The 16,983-nt window shown below is 38.4% G+C and overlaps 2 protein-coding genes across 4 annotated transcripts in view; one reads left to right on the forward strand and one right to left on the reverse strand.

Annotated features, from left to right (window-relative positions):
• The first annotated feature begins 6,074 nt into the window (after nucleotides 1-6,074).
• On the forward strand, nucleotides 6,075-6,717 carry LOC101554018 (60S ribosomal protein L30-like). The gene has a single exon (XM_004604671.2). The coding sequence runs from the start codon at nucleotides 6,160-6,162 to the stop codon at nucleotides 6,715-6,717; it is 558 nt and encodes a 185-aa protein (XP_004604728.2). The 5' UTR covers nucleotides 6,075-6,159.
• Nucleotides 6,718-8,604: 1,887 nt separating this feature from the next.
• AKAP11 (A-kinase anchoring protein 11) overlaps nucleotides 8,605-16,983 on the reverse strand; it is a 51,419-nt gene continuing 43,040 nt past the window's right edge. For all 3 annotated transcript variants that reach the window (XM_055124143.1, XM_055124144.1, XM_004604672.2), the window contains 2 exons: nucleotides 15,313-15,473; nucleotides 8,605-12,705 (listed from right to left, as the gene is read on the reverse strand). In XM_055124143.1, the coding sequence (XP_054980118.1) occupies nucleotides 12,565-12,705; nucleotides 15,313-15,473 (302 nt within the window). In that variant the 3' untranslated portion in view covers nucleotides 8,605-12,564. The remainder of the gene's footprint in view (nucleotides 12,706-15,312; nucleotides 15,474-16,983) is intronic.

The following is a 16,983-nucleotide window of genomic DNA, read 5'->3' on the forward strand; positions in this document are numbered from 1 at the left end:
ATTGAATTCACATGAGTGCTTATCAAGTCTCAGAAGATTTTTCTTACTTGCATTCCTATCACTGTATCACTGTCATCCCGTTGATCATCAATTTGCTCGAGCGGGCCCAGTAATGTCTCCATTCATCCTACCCCTGAGATTTTAGCAGCCTCTCTTTACTCGTCCTTCCCAATGGTGCTGCATTTGAGGCTCTTCAGGGTCAGGGGAATGAGACCCATCATTGCTACTGTATTTGGCGTATGAATACACCACAGGGAGCTTGCCAGGCTCTCCCCTGTGCGGGCAGTAAACTCTTGTAGCTTGCCAGGTTCTCCAAGAGGGAGAACTACTATCAGATGTCTATAGCGTATAGCTGTCATATGCTACACGTTATGCTTCCGGGAGCTTGGTTTTATAGTCTCTGGATGTTGGCTATTGATGGGATTATTAATGTATTCACATCATTTTTGAAAAAATGATTCTAATATTGGTTTACAACAATCAGGTAAAATCCCTGCCCCCTCTTGATTAAATGCCATAGTTTTAAACAGAAAAGTTTTTCCCTTCCCCATTATGGGAGCATTTTTTCCTCCTTTCAACTTCACTTACATGTTGTACATTGTGTGCATTTGATCTCTTGACCAGATCCAAACGCTCATTATGAGGGTTAAGTTTGTGAGGCCACTTGGCTCAGTCACACTGATATTGGGATAGTGGGTCAAGTATGTCTAAATATTGCTGTTAAATTTTTTTTTCATATTAGACTGTAGATTTTGAATAAATCAGATTACCTGATATAATATGGCTGGGCCTCACTTAACAGGTTGAAAGCGCTATAGAAAAGAGTCTGAGGTCTCTCCAATCCATTAGAAAGACTTCTAGGGCTGCAGTGATAGCACAGTGGGTAGGGTGTTTGCCTTGCACGTGGCCAACCCAGGTTCGATTTCCAGCATCACATGTGGTCCTCCAAGCACAACCAGGAGTAATTCCTGAGTGCATGAGCCAGGAGTAACCCCTGTGTATTGCTGGGTGTGATGTTAAAAAAAAAAAGATTTCTAGAAAAATGCCTTCAAATTCAGGTTCCACCATAAGCTTTTCTTTGGTTCTCTGCCTGCCACCTGGTCCTATAGATTTTTCGTTTAGACTTGCCAGTCAATTATGAGGCAATTCCTTAAAACAAACATCCCATCTCTTCTCAATGTATTCTTATGGGCTCAGCAAATGCCTCTTCCAAAGTTAAAGTTGGCTTTAGTGCTTACTTACAGCTCTATCTTTAGACTTCAGGTCTAGCTAAATCTTGACTTCATTTTTTTCTTTAACCCAGAATGTTTGTTTTGAATGATTGGCCATCTGCTATACTAGGGGAAAAAAAAGAAAAAACCCTGAAATTTGTAAGAAGTCAATTTATGGTTTTCATTTAATTTGCCATATAAACTATTTAATCCTGAAAAGTTGTTCATCTTGTAGACACTCATCTAATTTTACTGAGCCATTTTCCTTTTCGCTAGACTCAGAATACCCTATCGAGTAACTAATTACAGTAAAAATAATAGCTTCAAAAATCACTTAAGACCAAGATTGATGGTGGCTGAATATTGCTGATGCTAATTTACACTACACCACATTATTTTACTGAACATCTTTTAAACATTTCACTTTATCCATTGCCCTGGAGAGATATTTTTTGACTGACACCTGTCACCTATCCATAAATCCCTCACCCTTCTCCTTCTTGGAAAGGGAAGTCAGCTTAAAGAGGTAATAAAGACAACCAAGAGTTGCTCAAAGATGGTCAACCTTAGTGACTAGAACAGTGCATGGTAGCATACTTGCTGGGGGACAGATTTATTGGGGTAAAATGAGCTTTAATTCTAATCTAATGGATTAGAAATACAAAAGGACAAAGAGAAAGACAAAATGGAGTTTGTACCTAGGAGAGATTGTTACTTCCATAACTCTTCATTCTCACTGTGTTCTGAGGGACTTTCCATTGGAGTTGCCTCTATCAGCTTTGACAGGCTGATTGCAAATAGAGAGAAAAATCAAATAGTTAATCTGAGATAATAGTGCTTTTGCCTGGTTCCTGGAAGCCAACCAGAAATTTTAACTTATTCTCCTTTTCAGAAAACCTACTTAAAATACAGTGGAAAGACTTTCAGCTGCACCACATTTAGCTCACAGCAAAAGGAGGCAAGCCAAAAGTGAATCTATCAATTAGACCAGGAGCTCTGGCCAAGGTTTTTCTAGTCAAATGGCAAGTTTCACTAAGCCCATCGTAAATGTGGCATTTTATGTAAATATTTTTGACTGGTATTTTAAAACAGAAATAACAGCTATATAAAAGGTATGAATGTTCAGGGTGTGAGGAAACATGAAGCAAACATTAACATGCAAATAGCTGTTGTCTTTTTATAGGTCATAGTCACCTTTTGATGTTTAAGTGTTTAAAGATGATGACAGTATAGGATAATAAGCAGAAGTTGGGACTCTGGAGGTCTGAAGAGCCCCCAGCATTACCACTAGACCCATTGGGTAAGAAACAAATCTCTCGGCATTTGAGTTTCTCACATGAATAGGAAGAGGACTAACAAGGTTGATGGCTAACTTCAGTGGTATGAAATTCCTGATAGTAAACAGAAATTACTATATGAATATCCATCTTTCATTTTCTACATTATTTTTAATATTCCTTTAGAATTATTTCTTTATAGTAAAATTACTCTATTCTTCAGTAGTTTCTCAGCACTGTTAAGTGAAAACATTTTGTCTAATAGAAATTACCTTAATTTGGGGCTGGAGCAATAGCACAGCGGGTAGGGCATTTGCCTTGCACGCGCCTGACCCGGGTTCTATTCCCAGCATCCCATATAGGTCCTCTAAGCACCACCAGGAGTGATTCCTGAGTACAGAGCCAGGAGTAACCTCTGAGCATCGCTGGGCTGGGTAACCCCACACCCCCCCAAAAAAAGAAATTACCTTTTCTTCACTCCTGAAAAAGTGTAACATATGGAATTCTAGATCCAGTACTTTGTACCAGAAAATAAAACTACTCTATTATCATTGGTTTTTTGTCATAATTGTTAAATGGAATTGTTGTCCACACAACTGTGGTTTTGCAGCATCTCTCTCCTTGATCAGTTTCAAGTGTATGTGCATGTGCACATATGCACACATGTGCACATGCACACACACATGTATATATGAACATATACATAACACTACTATTAATGTAATCGTCTTTCAAGTTATGGTACAGAATATTGTTGGTGCCACATTATGGGTATTACTCTGCCCTAGAATACTAACCTGCCTTTTATAGTAACTATATCCTGTTTTTCATTTTCGAAATAACAGCCAACTACAGTCATGTCTGAGCTTTGAAGCATCCTATACAGCATAAAACTATGCAGCAGAAAATAGTAACCATGGCAGTTAACAGTTCAAAAATGGGATGGGAAGGAACTTGTCACTGTACATTCTTACACTTTTGGGAACAGAACCCTTTCCAAAGATAAATAATAACCACAGATTTTCTTTTAAAGGAAAGCCAATGGAAAAATCCCCCCAAAAAGTTTAAGCCTATATATGAGAAAAATAGCTATTGACAACTATCAATCTTTGTTAATAAAATGCCTAATTTTAAAATTGTGATATTTACACAGAAAAATATAAGTCACTTATACAAATATTCAATCTTTGAAATTGTGGTTTAGTAAAGATTCAAAACAAGTACAGTTGATCATATTAATGAGAATCCAAATATTGAACAAACACAAAAAGTTTCTTTTTCTTTTTTTATTATTGTTACTTTATTCAACTACAAGGAAAGAGCAGGATTAACAAACATTCCGCAATCCCAGATCGGTTCTTCTTACACCCAGGGGAAGTGATCAATTTAAACAGGCGGACACGCAGGTTCCCGGTGACCTCCCACCCAGTCCATGTCTCCAGGGCCTGCCACCACTTCAGCTCTCCCTCTCCCTCTCCCGGCTTCCAATGCTCGTCTCTGTGGAGCCAGTGGGGGACCTACCCCGCCACGTCCAGGCCACGTGTCAAGGGCCAGCAACCCAGGAGCCTTCTGCTGCCTTGGTGACAGGCAGCACCATGAAACCATGTCAGAGAAGGTTCCAGCAGGCACAGCTCTGGACTCGGCTCACAAAGGCAGAAGCACCTTTTCTCCTTTTGAGCTTTCTCTAAGGGTTCGTGGATGCTCTGCTCCGTCACTTATGCCTTTGAACCTGAATTATTCCATTATATTCTGGATTGCTGCCACTACCTTAATTCATTCTTGGATGACCCAATCATAGCTCCAGTACATCCCCCCGATCGGAATTTAAACTGATCACAACAGAAACTGAGTAGGTGCCCCTCTCAGGTTATAACGGCCAGGAGGAAAGGGAAGCCGCCCTGAACCACCGTCTGAGAGCTCAGGTCGCGCCTGTGAACGGGGAATGGGGGAGAGACGGGGACATGCGGCCTGTGCGGGGCCTCTGGTGCTGCTCCGGGCACCTCGCTGAGCCCTACTTCCCGGCCAGCTGCTCATAGTTTGGGCACGTAGTCGTCCCACTTGGCCTGGTAACAGGTGCAGGCCACTGGGGTGCCCAACTCGTACTTCTTGTGGAAAGCCGCCACCTTGAACTGGCCCCGGTGTCCCCGGACCGGTTGCTGAGGACGGGTTCATCACACTTGAGCGGCCCATCCTGCTTGTACACCAGCCAGACGTAGCGGAAAAAGTTTCACACTTCTTGGCACGTTCTAGGAATGTCCATATACTTAGTGATGACTGCTGTATCCAAATGTGAAGTTGAAAAAAAAAAAAGACCTCTCCACCCCATCCCACTGGGGCAGGACCCCTGCATTCACTGGTCTTTTATGGAACTCAGGTAAAATGAGGTAGGGGAACACAGCCTGGCAGTTAGATGGCCCAGATGAGAGCAAACAGCTCCTTTAAGATCAGGGTCCACTCTGTTGCAAACCAAAATACCCAAAAGGAGAGCAAGAACAAAAGGGAATGCCCTGCCACAGAGGTGGGGTGGGGTGGGGGGGGGATTGGGTGGGAGGGTGCGAGGGATACTGGGAACACTGGTGGAGGGGACTGGGCACTGGTGGAGGGATATAACCAAAATGCAAACATGAAAGTTCATAAGTTTGTAACTGTAACTCATGGTGATTCACTAATAATAATAATAATAATAATAATAAAAGATCAGGGTCCACATATGAGGAAGAGACTGCCAGAGAGCTGAGCACTTTTAGTAGTATCTTTACCATCTCCAGTTTTATTTGACTATATTATTCTCCCTTTCTTCAGTTCTTCCACCAGAGAATCAATTTTCTCCATCAAAATTGATTTGGTCCTCATCACCTTTCTTTAAGTGTCTGGAAACTGGCTCTACTTAATGACCCTCGTCTGGTATTCTCTAAGGCTGTCTTGATCCCGGGCATACACCTTTATCGATGAGTTGGCAGTTTTCCTCAGTCAGTGCAACCAGTGTTTTTGCAACCTGCTTTTTCATGTCTTACATAAAGCTGATTGCAAATTGAAGTAACAGACCACCAATAAGCTAAGGACAGGACACACCACTCACGCCAGATGCTGTGAAAAGTGTATTGAGGATTCAGATCACTAGGAGCAACTCAACCAGCTGTCCAGAGCCATAAGACACAGAGGAAGGCAACCTAGTCCACATTTACTGCATGCTGGTATATGATGGATCCTCCAGCCACAACAAACCCCAAGGAGCACCCCAACAGTTTGCCTGGAATTTAACCAGTAATTAGCATCCTGGGTCAGTTACATAACTGTGGCAGGAAGAAATCTGCACATAAAATGTGACTCTAAAAATAATTATGGTCATTTTTCTTCCTTATCTGAAATATAAAATTTAGTGACTGTTTCAATGTTAGTATAACTTGACTGATCTTTAACATTTCTAGCCCAACAGGGTAGTCAAAAACTAATCATGTTAGAATATATCTACTAATGGAAGCTATTTCTCTGCAACAACTGAAGTCCATGATATTATATATGATTACATATGTATTATATATATCTTCATTACATATATTTTCATTTCTATTATAACCCTCAGCTTGGCAGTGGCTAATCATGAAAACTACATCCTTTTGTTTTATGGGATACACCAGAAGTGCTTGGAGGCTCCTCTTGGATTGTTTCATATGGTGCTTTGGGGGCCATGGGAATTAAACTTGGGTTGGCCACATATCTTACTGTACACTTTGATTTCTATCTTGTGCCAAGTAATGCTTTGGAGACTCCAATTTTCATGTGACTCAGTTCATACGCATCCTTTAGGGTTGAATACTTTGTCCTTGTTAAAACTTTATCATGGGCTGCTCGGCTGGGGCTGTCCCACACCTGAGGCAGGAAAGATGGTGGCCGAGAAGACAAAAAAGTCGCGGGAGTCCATCAACTCCCGACCCCAGCTGGTGATGAAGAGCGGCAAGTACGTGCTGGGCTACAAGCAGACACTCAAGATGATCCGCCAGGCCAAGTCCAAGCTGGTCATCCTGGGCAACAACTGCCCGGCGCTCAGGAAATCTGCAATCGAGTACTATGCCATGTTGGCCAAGACCGGGGACCATCACCACAGCGGCAATAACATTGAGTTAGGCACAGCCTGTGGGAAATATTACAGAGTGTGCACACTGGCCATCATCGATCCAGGCAATTCTGATAGCATCAGAAGCAAGCCAGAACAGACTGGTGAAAAGTAAATCGTGCAAAAGTTTTCTGTAATAAAATTAGTTATTTTAAAAACTAAAACAAAAAAAAAACCTTTATCACAAAAATATATTCCTCTTTTCTTAATAATGAACACTTGGGCTAGTTCAAGTGGAGTATTACGAATGTTGGATTTACTCACATGCCTTTTGAAAATGATTTTTTAAAAATATTCTACATGTAACTTAAAATATCAAGTGGTTATGTGGGGAAGGAAGTTGGATAAAGTACTGGAACATCTGGAAATCGTCAAGCAGGTAAGATACTGAAGAATAAGAATCAGTAAGTCAAAATCTATCCAAGAACTCCAAGAGGTAAATCCATCATTCAACACTTTTTTGTGTAAAGAACACTTGCCAAGTCTAAAAGAATAAAACTGCAATAATAGTACTTCAGCACTTTCATAGGCTTGAAAAGCCAACAACACTTCTCTGTCTACCCTTGCCAGCAAAGGGATCAGCATAAATGATTCCTCTCTTTCTGCTGACACCCCAAAGGGCTACATGCTTCTATACAGTTCTTGGCTGGACCTCAAGTACAAGGTTTCTGTCATTCAGAAAACCTAAGGCATGAATTCAAGAAATTCCAGATGGGGGGGCAGGAGCAGGAACAGCAGGTAGGGCGCTTGCCTTGCATATGGCTAACCCGGGTTCAATCCCTGCATCCTATATGGTCCTCCAAGCACTGCAACGAGTGATTCCTGAGTGGAGAACCAGGAGTTAGCCCTGAGCTTTGGTGGGTGTGCCACCCTCCTCCCAAAAAAGAAATACCAGATGGGATAGCTCAAAGGGATAGAATATATTCATGAGACTGAGTCTGTCCCTGGTACTACCCACTCCTCCCTCACCCAGCATGATTGGAGGTGCCTAGCACCCCTGACAAGCAGCACTACACCAGCAGGCCCAGCACCAAATGAACCATCAGGCCTCGGGGTTTTATCACTGCAAGTGGCCCAAGTGTACCCTGTGTGCAGCTTAACAAAATGTGTGCAACGTATGCATATTTTGCATGTGGAAGGTCTGGGTTTGATCACTCAAACCACATGTTCTTCTGAGACCCTAAGCACCATGAGTATATATCCACCCACCCATTAAAAAGTTAAACTTGAGACTACTTGTGCTTCCAGTACCTGTTAACAGATAATACACAGAGGAAATACTATCACCTTAATCTTTGCTCAAAAACATCAGATAGGCTGCAAGTGTCAGAGCTGTGATTTTAAAGCAAGTCCCATCCCCACCACACCTCCCCCGACCCCGGTTTGTTTGAGGCAACAGGGGTTTATATCACTGTATGTTTTAGGATTGCTTTTTTACCTCTTCAACCTCTTCACAACACAACCAATACCTTTTCACCACAGTGAAAGGTGTGCTCCATCGAGACTGGAACAAGTTTCTTAACAAGTTCATCCTTATGGCAACTATCATAATAACTGTACTTTGCACTAAAACCCAACATGGATTAGATAAACCACCTTTTAAGTCACTTATAGCAGCACTCAGAGGTTGCTATCTAAATTGTTAGAATTTGGTGCCCAATTAAAAATATTCCTAATTTTGGGGCTGGAGCAACAGTATTAGCAAGTACAGTGTTCACCTTGCATGCAGCTGACTCAGGTTCAATTCCTGGCACCCCATATGGTCTCCTGTGATGCCACGAGTGATCCTTGATCCCAAAGCCAGGAGAAAGCACTGGGCATTCCTGGGTGTGGCCCCCAAGCAAACAAAAAAATTCCTAACTCCTTGTGTTCTCTAAAATAATTAAAAAACAAAACACAACACTGAGAACCTCTGATGTGTCATCTATTTTAACAGTTGCACATAAATGCATTTGTTTAGTTCAGTTCAGTGTAGTTAAAGGATTTTAGAATGAAAACCAAGGCCAGGCATCTCTTAAGTTTATTGGAGAATTCTTAGTTGGGAGAGGAAGATTACAGACTTGAAGAACTGAAAAAAAGATAAAAGAGCAACTAACCGCAAATTATTACAAAAGTAAATTCTGAAATGCTTATTTTGAGTCACTTGCTAAAACAAAATTTTAATGCAAAGATTTTATTAAATGAACATATTAAATTAGTGAGGAGAAAAAAATAGTTATACAAGATCTTAATGTAATAATTCAGTACAGTCAAATCAACAGAATTATTCAAAGCTGCTTTTGCTATGTACTGATCTATTAAACAAGAATGTGGAATTACTTTTAACACTGCACAAGTAACCAAAGGTAGCAAACCCAGCAATATTAAAACCAGATATTAAATAGTATTCAAACATTACAACAAAAACAAAACAATGAACTTCTAAAACTACAACTCTACCCATGTAAAAGGAATGTACATAGATGGTACAAAAAATAAATAAATAAAGTGACCAGAGTTACACCCACTGTATCTGCATCTTCGAACTGGAATACAGTGAGTGAGTAAATAGATCTGTGCAAGGTCTTTGACTGAAAATGAGGGGGAAAATTCATCGCTCTAGAGTTCAATCTTTAATTCCCAGGGAAGCTCTAATCCACTTGTGTTGGTCACAGGTGGGCAGAGTTTTAAACGGAAAGTGTTTTCCCTTCACTTTGAGCATGGGTGAATTCATTTTTAAAAATTCTGTGTAAGGTTTACTTTGAAAAACATAAAATTAAAAATAGCATACCCATGAGAAAGTGGGTAATATTGGCTATGCAAGAATAATGTTAGCTAGTTAATTAACTAAGCAGTCATTTGAGGCTGGACTCTAGAGAAGAGTCAAAGTTAAACTTGGCATTTGGAGAATGTGCCCTGATGTCAAAGGCACACGGGTCCGTTATCGTTCACCTTATTTGTGGTGCACATGAAAAGTCATTAAATTCTCCTCTCAGCAACAAAAAGCAACATAAAGTCTCAGGCAAAATAAAAGTATTATAGATTGAACTAACCATATTAAATATTTAAAAGGGTAAGTGGCATACAGATATTTTCACATATATTCACAGAGTGAATACTCTCAAAGGCTTTATTACTCCATTTAATTGTATTAAACCATGTAATAGACATTTTCTTTTGTAACATATATATGGATATACATGTGTATATATATGAGTCATTCTTTTACAAATGAAGAAACTAGTGTTAAAAATCAACATCATAAAGCCTAAAATATAAAATGTTACTTAAATTTGACTTGGGACAAGTATGAAAGAATTACCACATTTTTGGGGGGCTGGAGAGATAGTACAGCGGCTAGGGTGCTTGCCTTGCATGCGGCTTACCGAGGTTAAATCTCAGGTATCCCATGTGGTTCCCTGAGCACAGCCAGGGGGGATTCCTGAACACAGAGACAGGAGTAACCCCTGAGCATTGCTGGGTATAGCTCAAAAAGAAACAAAAAAATACTGCTTTTCAGCCTCAAATAATGTTCAAGACAGCCCTCCTGGCACCCCATACCACAGGAGACCTTGTGCACTCGCCATTCATAGATCATTTGATGGTTCCAAAACTGATGAAATTCAGCTTAATAGCAACACGTGTTGAACAGCTCCCAGGAGGACATCCTTAATATGCAACACGTGTTGAACAGCTCCCAAGGTGTATGATGGCAATATGACAGTATTAGCAATATGTCAAAAAGTTTTGTAATAAAACAAGACAGTGAGGATTGTCCTTAACAGCTGAAGACTGAGCAACCAAGCAGGTCTTGAACATCTTTGGAAAATTACAAAGTGCCTTTAAATTAAGTAGATTTTAAACTATACTTGATTAGATGATACTGTTCAAAAAGCAAAACATTTATTTCTCTATATAAAGAAACTTAACTCAAGCTCCTTTTCATATCTGCCAATATCTATTATTCTTCTCTATGCCCCTGTACTGAACTGATACAAGTGTTGAGTTCCACACTGATTTTTACTATGCATGCTAATACCTAATGACTTATCTGTCACTAAGTAGTGGCTAAATAAGGGAACTCAAAGCCCAGCACAGCTCCAGAAAAAATGCAAAGGAAACAAAAGATAATGAGCACAGCTCAAAATGATTATTACTATAAGAGAAATAAAGAGAAACATTGTCAAGCACAGAAAGTTTTACAAAAGTAAATTGTCACTTGAGTTTAAAAGAAATTCAGAACTTGGTTTTGCTGTTAATCAAACCCATACGTACATCCAAATTGTTAAATACAACTTGATGGTTATATACTTTAAAATATTTAATCTAAACTTAATCATCAGTTGACCCACATTATAATTAACAATCTAGGCCTAACATTAAAAAACCCACTCCAGTGCTGCTACAACTCAAATTCTAAAAGGTGAAAGAAACAATTCTGATTATCTATTTCCTACTTTCAAAATAGCTCAAAAAAACTCTAGGTAAATTTATTTCAAGACTCACTCTATTTCTTTATCTTAAAATTGAAGGAAAAAAACTGCTTAAAATGTCTGCTCAAAATAGTCATGTTTTCCTTAAAAAGCAAATGTGACTATTTTGTTATAAAATACCTTTCTTTATAATAATAATCGGTTAAAATGAATGTAAGTGCTATTATTCCTTGAGTCTGGGTGGGTGCTATGACTTCCAACATTTTGTAGAGCTCTTAGAACCGTCAGTATGCATGGAAAGAGACAATGTAATGGAGTAAAACCAAAGGTATCCATAAATTCATTAATTCTAGATTAAAAAAAATCTCATGGAAGAATGAAAAAAAATCCACATATATACCCTCACATCCAAAACCAAGACATAGTCTCAGTTTCTTATTCAAATTAATTTGGAATTTCTAAAGACAAAAACAGAGCCCAGAGAAATCATTGTCAGAAGACTTTACAAAATAGAGAAAAATATTGTGCATGAATGTGTGAGTGTGGGGGGTAGGGGAAAATTCCCATTTTTTTGTAAAAAAGTTTGTCCTTGGCTAAAGCAGAATTGTTTTCCAAAAATATCCAACAATGAAAATTGCTACTGGGCTCCTCTAAGTGCATTTATATTTGATACTAATTTAATTTTAACATGTTCTGTGCCCTTATTTCCATTTATAGACTAAATTGTGAGACCCAAAAAAAAAAGTCAAAAAGAAAAAAATGCTTACTGCAGAATCTTTATAGACATTTTATTTTAAAGCACCTTTTAATGTTAACAGTGAATGGCTAACAAAAAGGGGAAGGGAGGGCACAAACTATCAGTAAGGTTAATAAGGTTAATGAACTTCATCTCACACACACGCCCACATGCACACACACGCATGCACACACAAATTTTCTTGCCAGAGTGACTGGCAACATTGGCAAATAATGTCATTTGATGAAAGGATGAAGAACCTAACATTTATAGTAGTTATAGAAACCCATAACCCTGTTTCTAAGGTTGGGAGAGTCAATGAAAAAGGACCTTTAAAACCAAGACCAAAAATATCTGTAGGAAAAATTAAAGTAGCCTCTAAACTATTTTTGGAATCCGAGTATTTATTAATAGAACACCATTTGTTTGCAAAGGAGCAAAATTATAACTCTTTGTCCCTGGAACCTATCCTCAGCCATCTTGGTGCAGGTTCTAGCAGCACTATTAAGATGCAAAAAAGAATGCCATCAACATCCCTGAAAACTTCATGGTTAAACCTTCCTTCAAATACATGTTCTTAGGGTCTCAAGGTACTATACATATGTATAGAAGAATAAACGAAGACAATATTTTGACAAAGATTACAAAAGTATGAACTATATACACCATGGTGACACAATGTGCTTAAAAAGCTGTATTTACTTTCCTTCCACTTTGCTTTAAAAATTACTACTCAATGCTCAAAGCTTTCCCTATGTACCTTTGTTTCTTCCTCTCACAAAACAAATCATAAGATACACTGGGTTTGGGAATTCTATGCATTTTCCAAGAGCCAATCAAACAGTGACTTGCATTTCTCCTCACTGGAAATCTTTTCCATTACTTCATAGTATTTCAGCACAGCTTGGAGAAGGTCTCCCACTTTCCAGCCTTTCATTTGCAATTGCTTCGAAAGCTAGTAAGAAAGACAGGTCAAATATTAACCAAGAATAATTTTATAACAAAGTTTGTTTTCATTTTATATGTAACAACCAAAAAAAAAATCACAAAGTAATTGAGCATCCTGTTGTATGAAATTAAATATTGTTTCCCAGTTTCTTCACCCCTAAGTGATCACTGTTGTATACAAATTTAATATCCTTCTTCCTGCCCTTTATGAACATATCTCTTCCACAGATTGATACTTCAAAATTGCTGGAGAAACAACTACAGAAATTTGCCCAATACACAGTTGAATAAAAGTACAGAGGCTAAAATTTCAACAGGAAATTTGTAAATTAACTAAATACAACTACCATAATTAGAAGCATAAGATAATAAAGTGATTGTCAAGTTTAATAAAACTATGCAGTACTTCATTTCACAACATATGGTATAGCATGGATACAAACTCTTTCAACAGAAATACAGCTTTTGATATATTAAGAAATGCAAATTATGAAAGAAAATTTTAAAAGCACCCCCAAATTAAATATAGGTTAATTAAATTCCATAGTCCTTAATCAGAACATATCATCACTCATTATTTTCCTATTAAGTTTGCAAAATCTACTTTAACATTTTGTGATATAATCACAATAAAAACTTTAAAATTCACATTCCATATACAAATTACCCATTTAATGCATACCTGTCAATGGACTTGCATTGAACTGAATGCAACCATGACCATAATCAATACTAGAACATCCCTATCAAAGTAAAATCTACCCATTAATACTCACTCCTAATTTTACCCCAATCCCCTCAATTCTCGTCAGTCATAAATCTACTTTCGGTCTCCATAAATTTGTCAATTTTATCCATTTCATACAAATGTAACCATAAAATACATGGTCTTTTTAGGTCAACCTCTCTCACAAACATGTATTACTTCTATACCATGATTTCTATTTCATTCCTCTTACTGAAAATTATCCAATTGCACCACATTTTGTTCATTGATCAACTGACAGAAATTCGGGACGTTTTCACTTTTAGTACTTCATGCATAATGTTGCCACAGACATAGATGCTTTCCTCTCTCTTGGGAATATACATAGGAGTGGAAGGTATGCAGTAATACTGTTTGGCTTTTTGAAGAACTGTTATAATATTTTCCAAGATTATGGAGGGACTGGGGGAAGAGGAAGTATACTAATGTCTCAAATGCCATTATGCTAAACTCTAGCTAAGGCCTCCATTAGCCCTAAATTTATCCAAGATTAAATGGCTTAAGAATTTGTGTCTTCTCAGGACTATCAGGGTCTGAGCTCAATCCACAGCGCCACTAGCCCCGCTAAATACAGCAGGGCTAATACGCTGGGCCCAAGCAGCAATGCACTGATGCACTTAACTACCTGCCAGTGGTCAGGCACTGCCAGGAGCCCCCCACCCCCACCCCCAGGCCCATGAGCACTGTTTAGAAGGTCCCCCAAACTCTCCATGAAAATGAAAATAAACATAACTCTGGGTGCCCCTGAACAGCTCTACACTTTTCTGTTCATGAGTTTCCTTTTGACAATTCATTTCTGGAATATTTTTTTCCTGTCTTATTTTCACCTACCCACAAAAGGAAATTAAAATTTCAAAAAATACAAAAGGTCTACGTAAAAACAAACATTTTTATGTAATGTCTTTTTCCCACTACATCAACCAACAGTATCTTCATAAATTCTTAACTAAGAATCAAGAGTAACTGAAGATTTAAGTTTTGTTGCCCTTGATCAACTGACACAGTTCTCCACTGAACTACTTCATAACCTGTAATAAGACAAAGTTACGCTGGGGAAAATTTTAGAAAAAGACCAGAAACAAAACTCTTTTTTTGTTTGTGTGGTAGTAGGGTACTGGGGTGGGGAGGGGGAGTTTTGGGATCACACCTCTGTATGCAAGGGGTTATTCCTAGCTCTGTGCTCAGGGGATCATATATGGTGCTGGGAATCAAACCAAAATTGGTCTCACTTCAAAACAAGTACCTTACTTCCTGTAATATTTCTCTGGACCTTCGAAATAGAAAATTTTAACAGGATAAATTTTCAATAAAAGTAATCAATACTGCATCAAATCTAAGTGTTTTAAGAAACCTATCACTGTTTCTTATTAGATGTCTGAACTTTGACTTTTTTTTTAATTGTGCTAGCTTTTCATTATAAAACTTGAGTAACAGAGAGACATACTAATTACTAGTACAATTATCAATTAAATTCAAAGAAAAATCATCATCCTTTTATATAAATACATTAAATTTTTACTAAATGTTTACTAAAGGTGCCTAACTCTGGGAAGTCAGTATGTGCCAGGCACTGACTATACATTTTTTTACAGTATTGTGTGTAGTCTTAATAAGCCGCTGTACATTCTATACTCATTCCCACAGTGCAGATAAGGGCACTGAAACTACAGGCTTGTCCAAGGTCACAATGCTAGTGAGTGGTACAGTTCTCCAACACAGTGATTAACCTCCTTGCAAAGAACATCTGACACTCAGCTGTTAACAGACATCTTATTAGGTCACTCATATACTACAGAACATCTACCAGCAAGTGTATTCTCACAACTATCCCATAAGACAGGTACTTACTAGTATAAATTCCTTCTTTGCAGAGTCGTGAAAATAAAGTTCTGAAACCTCGGCCTCAGAGGCAATAAGCCACTGAAGGATGATTCTTAGCTGGGGATCTACGGTGCATGGCTCCATGTCAATATTTGTAATAAGCAAAGTCTTTCCAACTTGCTCCAGACCTAATATTCAAATTTAAAGAACATGAAGTGAAACTCATTATTTCAACTCAGTAATTCTAGCTTTCAAAATTTTCTAAGTATTTTCCATTTCTTAAGATTCCAATAAATGCCTGAAAAAAAATATTTTTCTTTACTATAAGACAAGATCAACTAAGACATATTTCTGAAGGGGAAAAATAATGCTGAGACATAATAGTAACTTTGATCATCTAAGAATACAAATTAAAGAAACATTATTTTGAAGTACTAAAATGCTATGCTTTGTGCCAAAATATGATACATAGATAAAAGAGAAAATATAACTACAAAGCTAAGATTACAATCAAAATATAAATGAAACAAATATAATCCTCAAATAAATACAGTGAACTTTGAAAAAAACTTAACTTAAACTTAATACTTGGAAAAAAAGTATTAAGCAAACTCTTGAAACAGTAGGTTACATATTGCTCTAAGCTCTTTATACACATATTGCAAAGTCCTTAATTCCCCCAACCACTGTATGATGTGAAAAAAAAATTACTATCTCCATTTTTAAGAATGCAGGATATAGATGAGTCTGGCAGAGATTTAAAGCCTCGAAGCTGCAATAGAGAAGCCAGAATATAAACAAAGGCCATTTTCTCAATCACTTCATTCTTTATGAAATGTCACATGTAATCACTGACACTCCAAAAACCAGGCTGGGGAATTTTATGCTACAGTCTAAGGTAAATAAGATGCTGCACTCAATTTTTTTTCTTTTTAAAGAACATTATGTTTTAGGTGCTAGAGTACAGCAGGTAGTGCACTAGCCTTGCACACGGTCAACTTAGGTTCCATCCCTGGCACCTCATAAGGTCCCCTGAGCCTACCAGGAATGATCCCTGAGCACAAAGCCAGGAGTAACCCCTGAGCACACCAGGTGTGGCTTAAAACAAAACATAACAAAAAGAACATTATGTTTTAACACAAAGTCGTATGAATCCTTGAAGTGATCTGTGCATCAATGCTGTGTTGTTAGCTCACCTGCTTAATGATGGCCGAGCAACAGGGCTGCTGACAGAAGGTCCCTCCCACACACAAGAAGTGAGCAGTGGGGTCTGTGGCAGACCTTCCCCATCTCTAAGTTGGAGAAATTAGCTGCTGGATGACCCTGATTCTTGTTTACAGTTTACAAGGTTTCTAGACCACTACTCTTTGTGGAGCTGCCTAATTTATTTAAAAAACTGGTCTACATGTTCCCTTAAAAAATACTTTGTCTTTTCTTTCCTTTGCCCCTCCCTAAAAGACTGCACTATGGTACCTAAAGGTGCATTATGGTACCAGTAAGGTCTCAGGTCCATTTTATTGATCCTGTAGCAGTCAGAGGGATGCTAAGTCACCACAGGCTTGTACAACTGGTGCTCTCAGTGCTCAGTTCAGGGCTTCTGGGAGCTTGCTCTGAGAGGGCTCTTCTAGACGAAATTACCTTTTGAACTCAACAAAAATAAGGTAAATAGCAGCTAGTCTGTCCACAGCTATAAAGACA

This window comes from Sorex araneus, chromosome 1, assembly GCF_027595985.1.
Source record: "Sorex araneus isolate mSorAra2 chromosome 1, mSorAra2.pri, whole genome shotgun sequence".
NCBI lineage: Eukaryota > Metazoa > Chordata > Mammalia > Eulipotyphla > Soricidae > Sorex > Sorex araneus.

Excerpts from the sequence above, each read along its gene's own strand:
- LOC101554018 (XM_004604671.2), top strand. The coding sequence starts at position 6,160 with ATGGTGCTTTGGGGGCCATGGGAATTAAACTTGGGTTGGCCACATATC.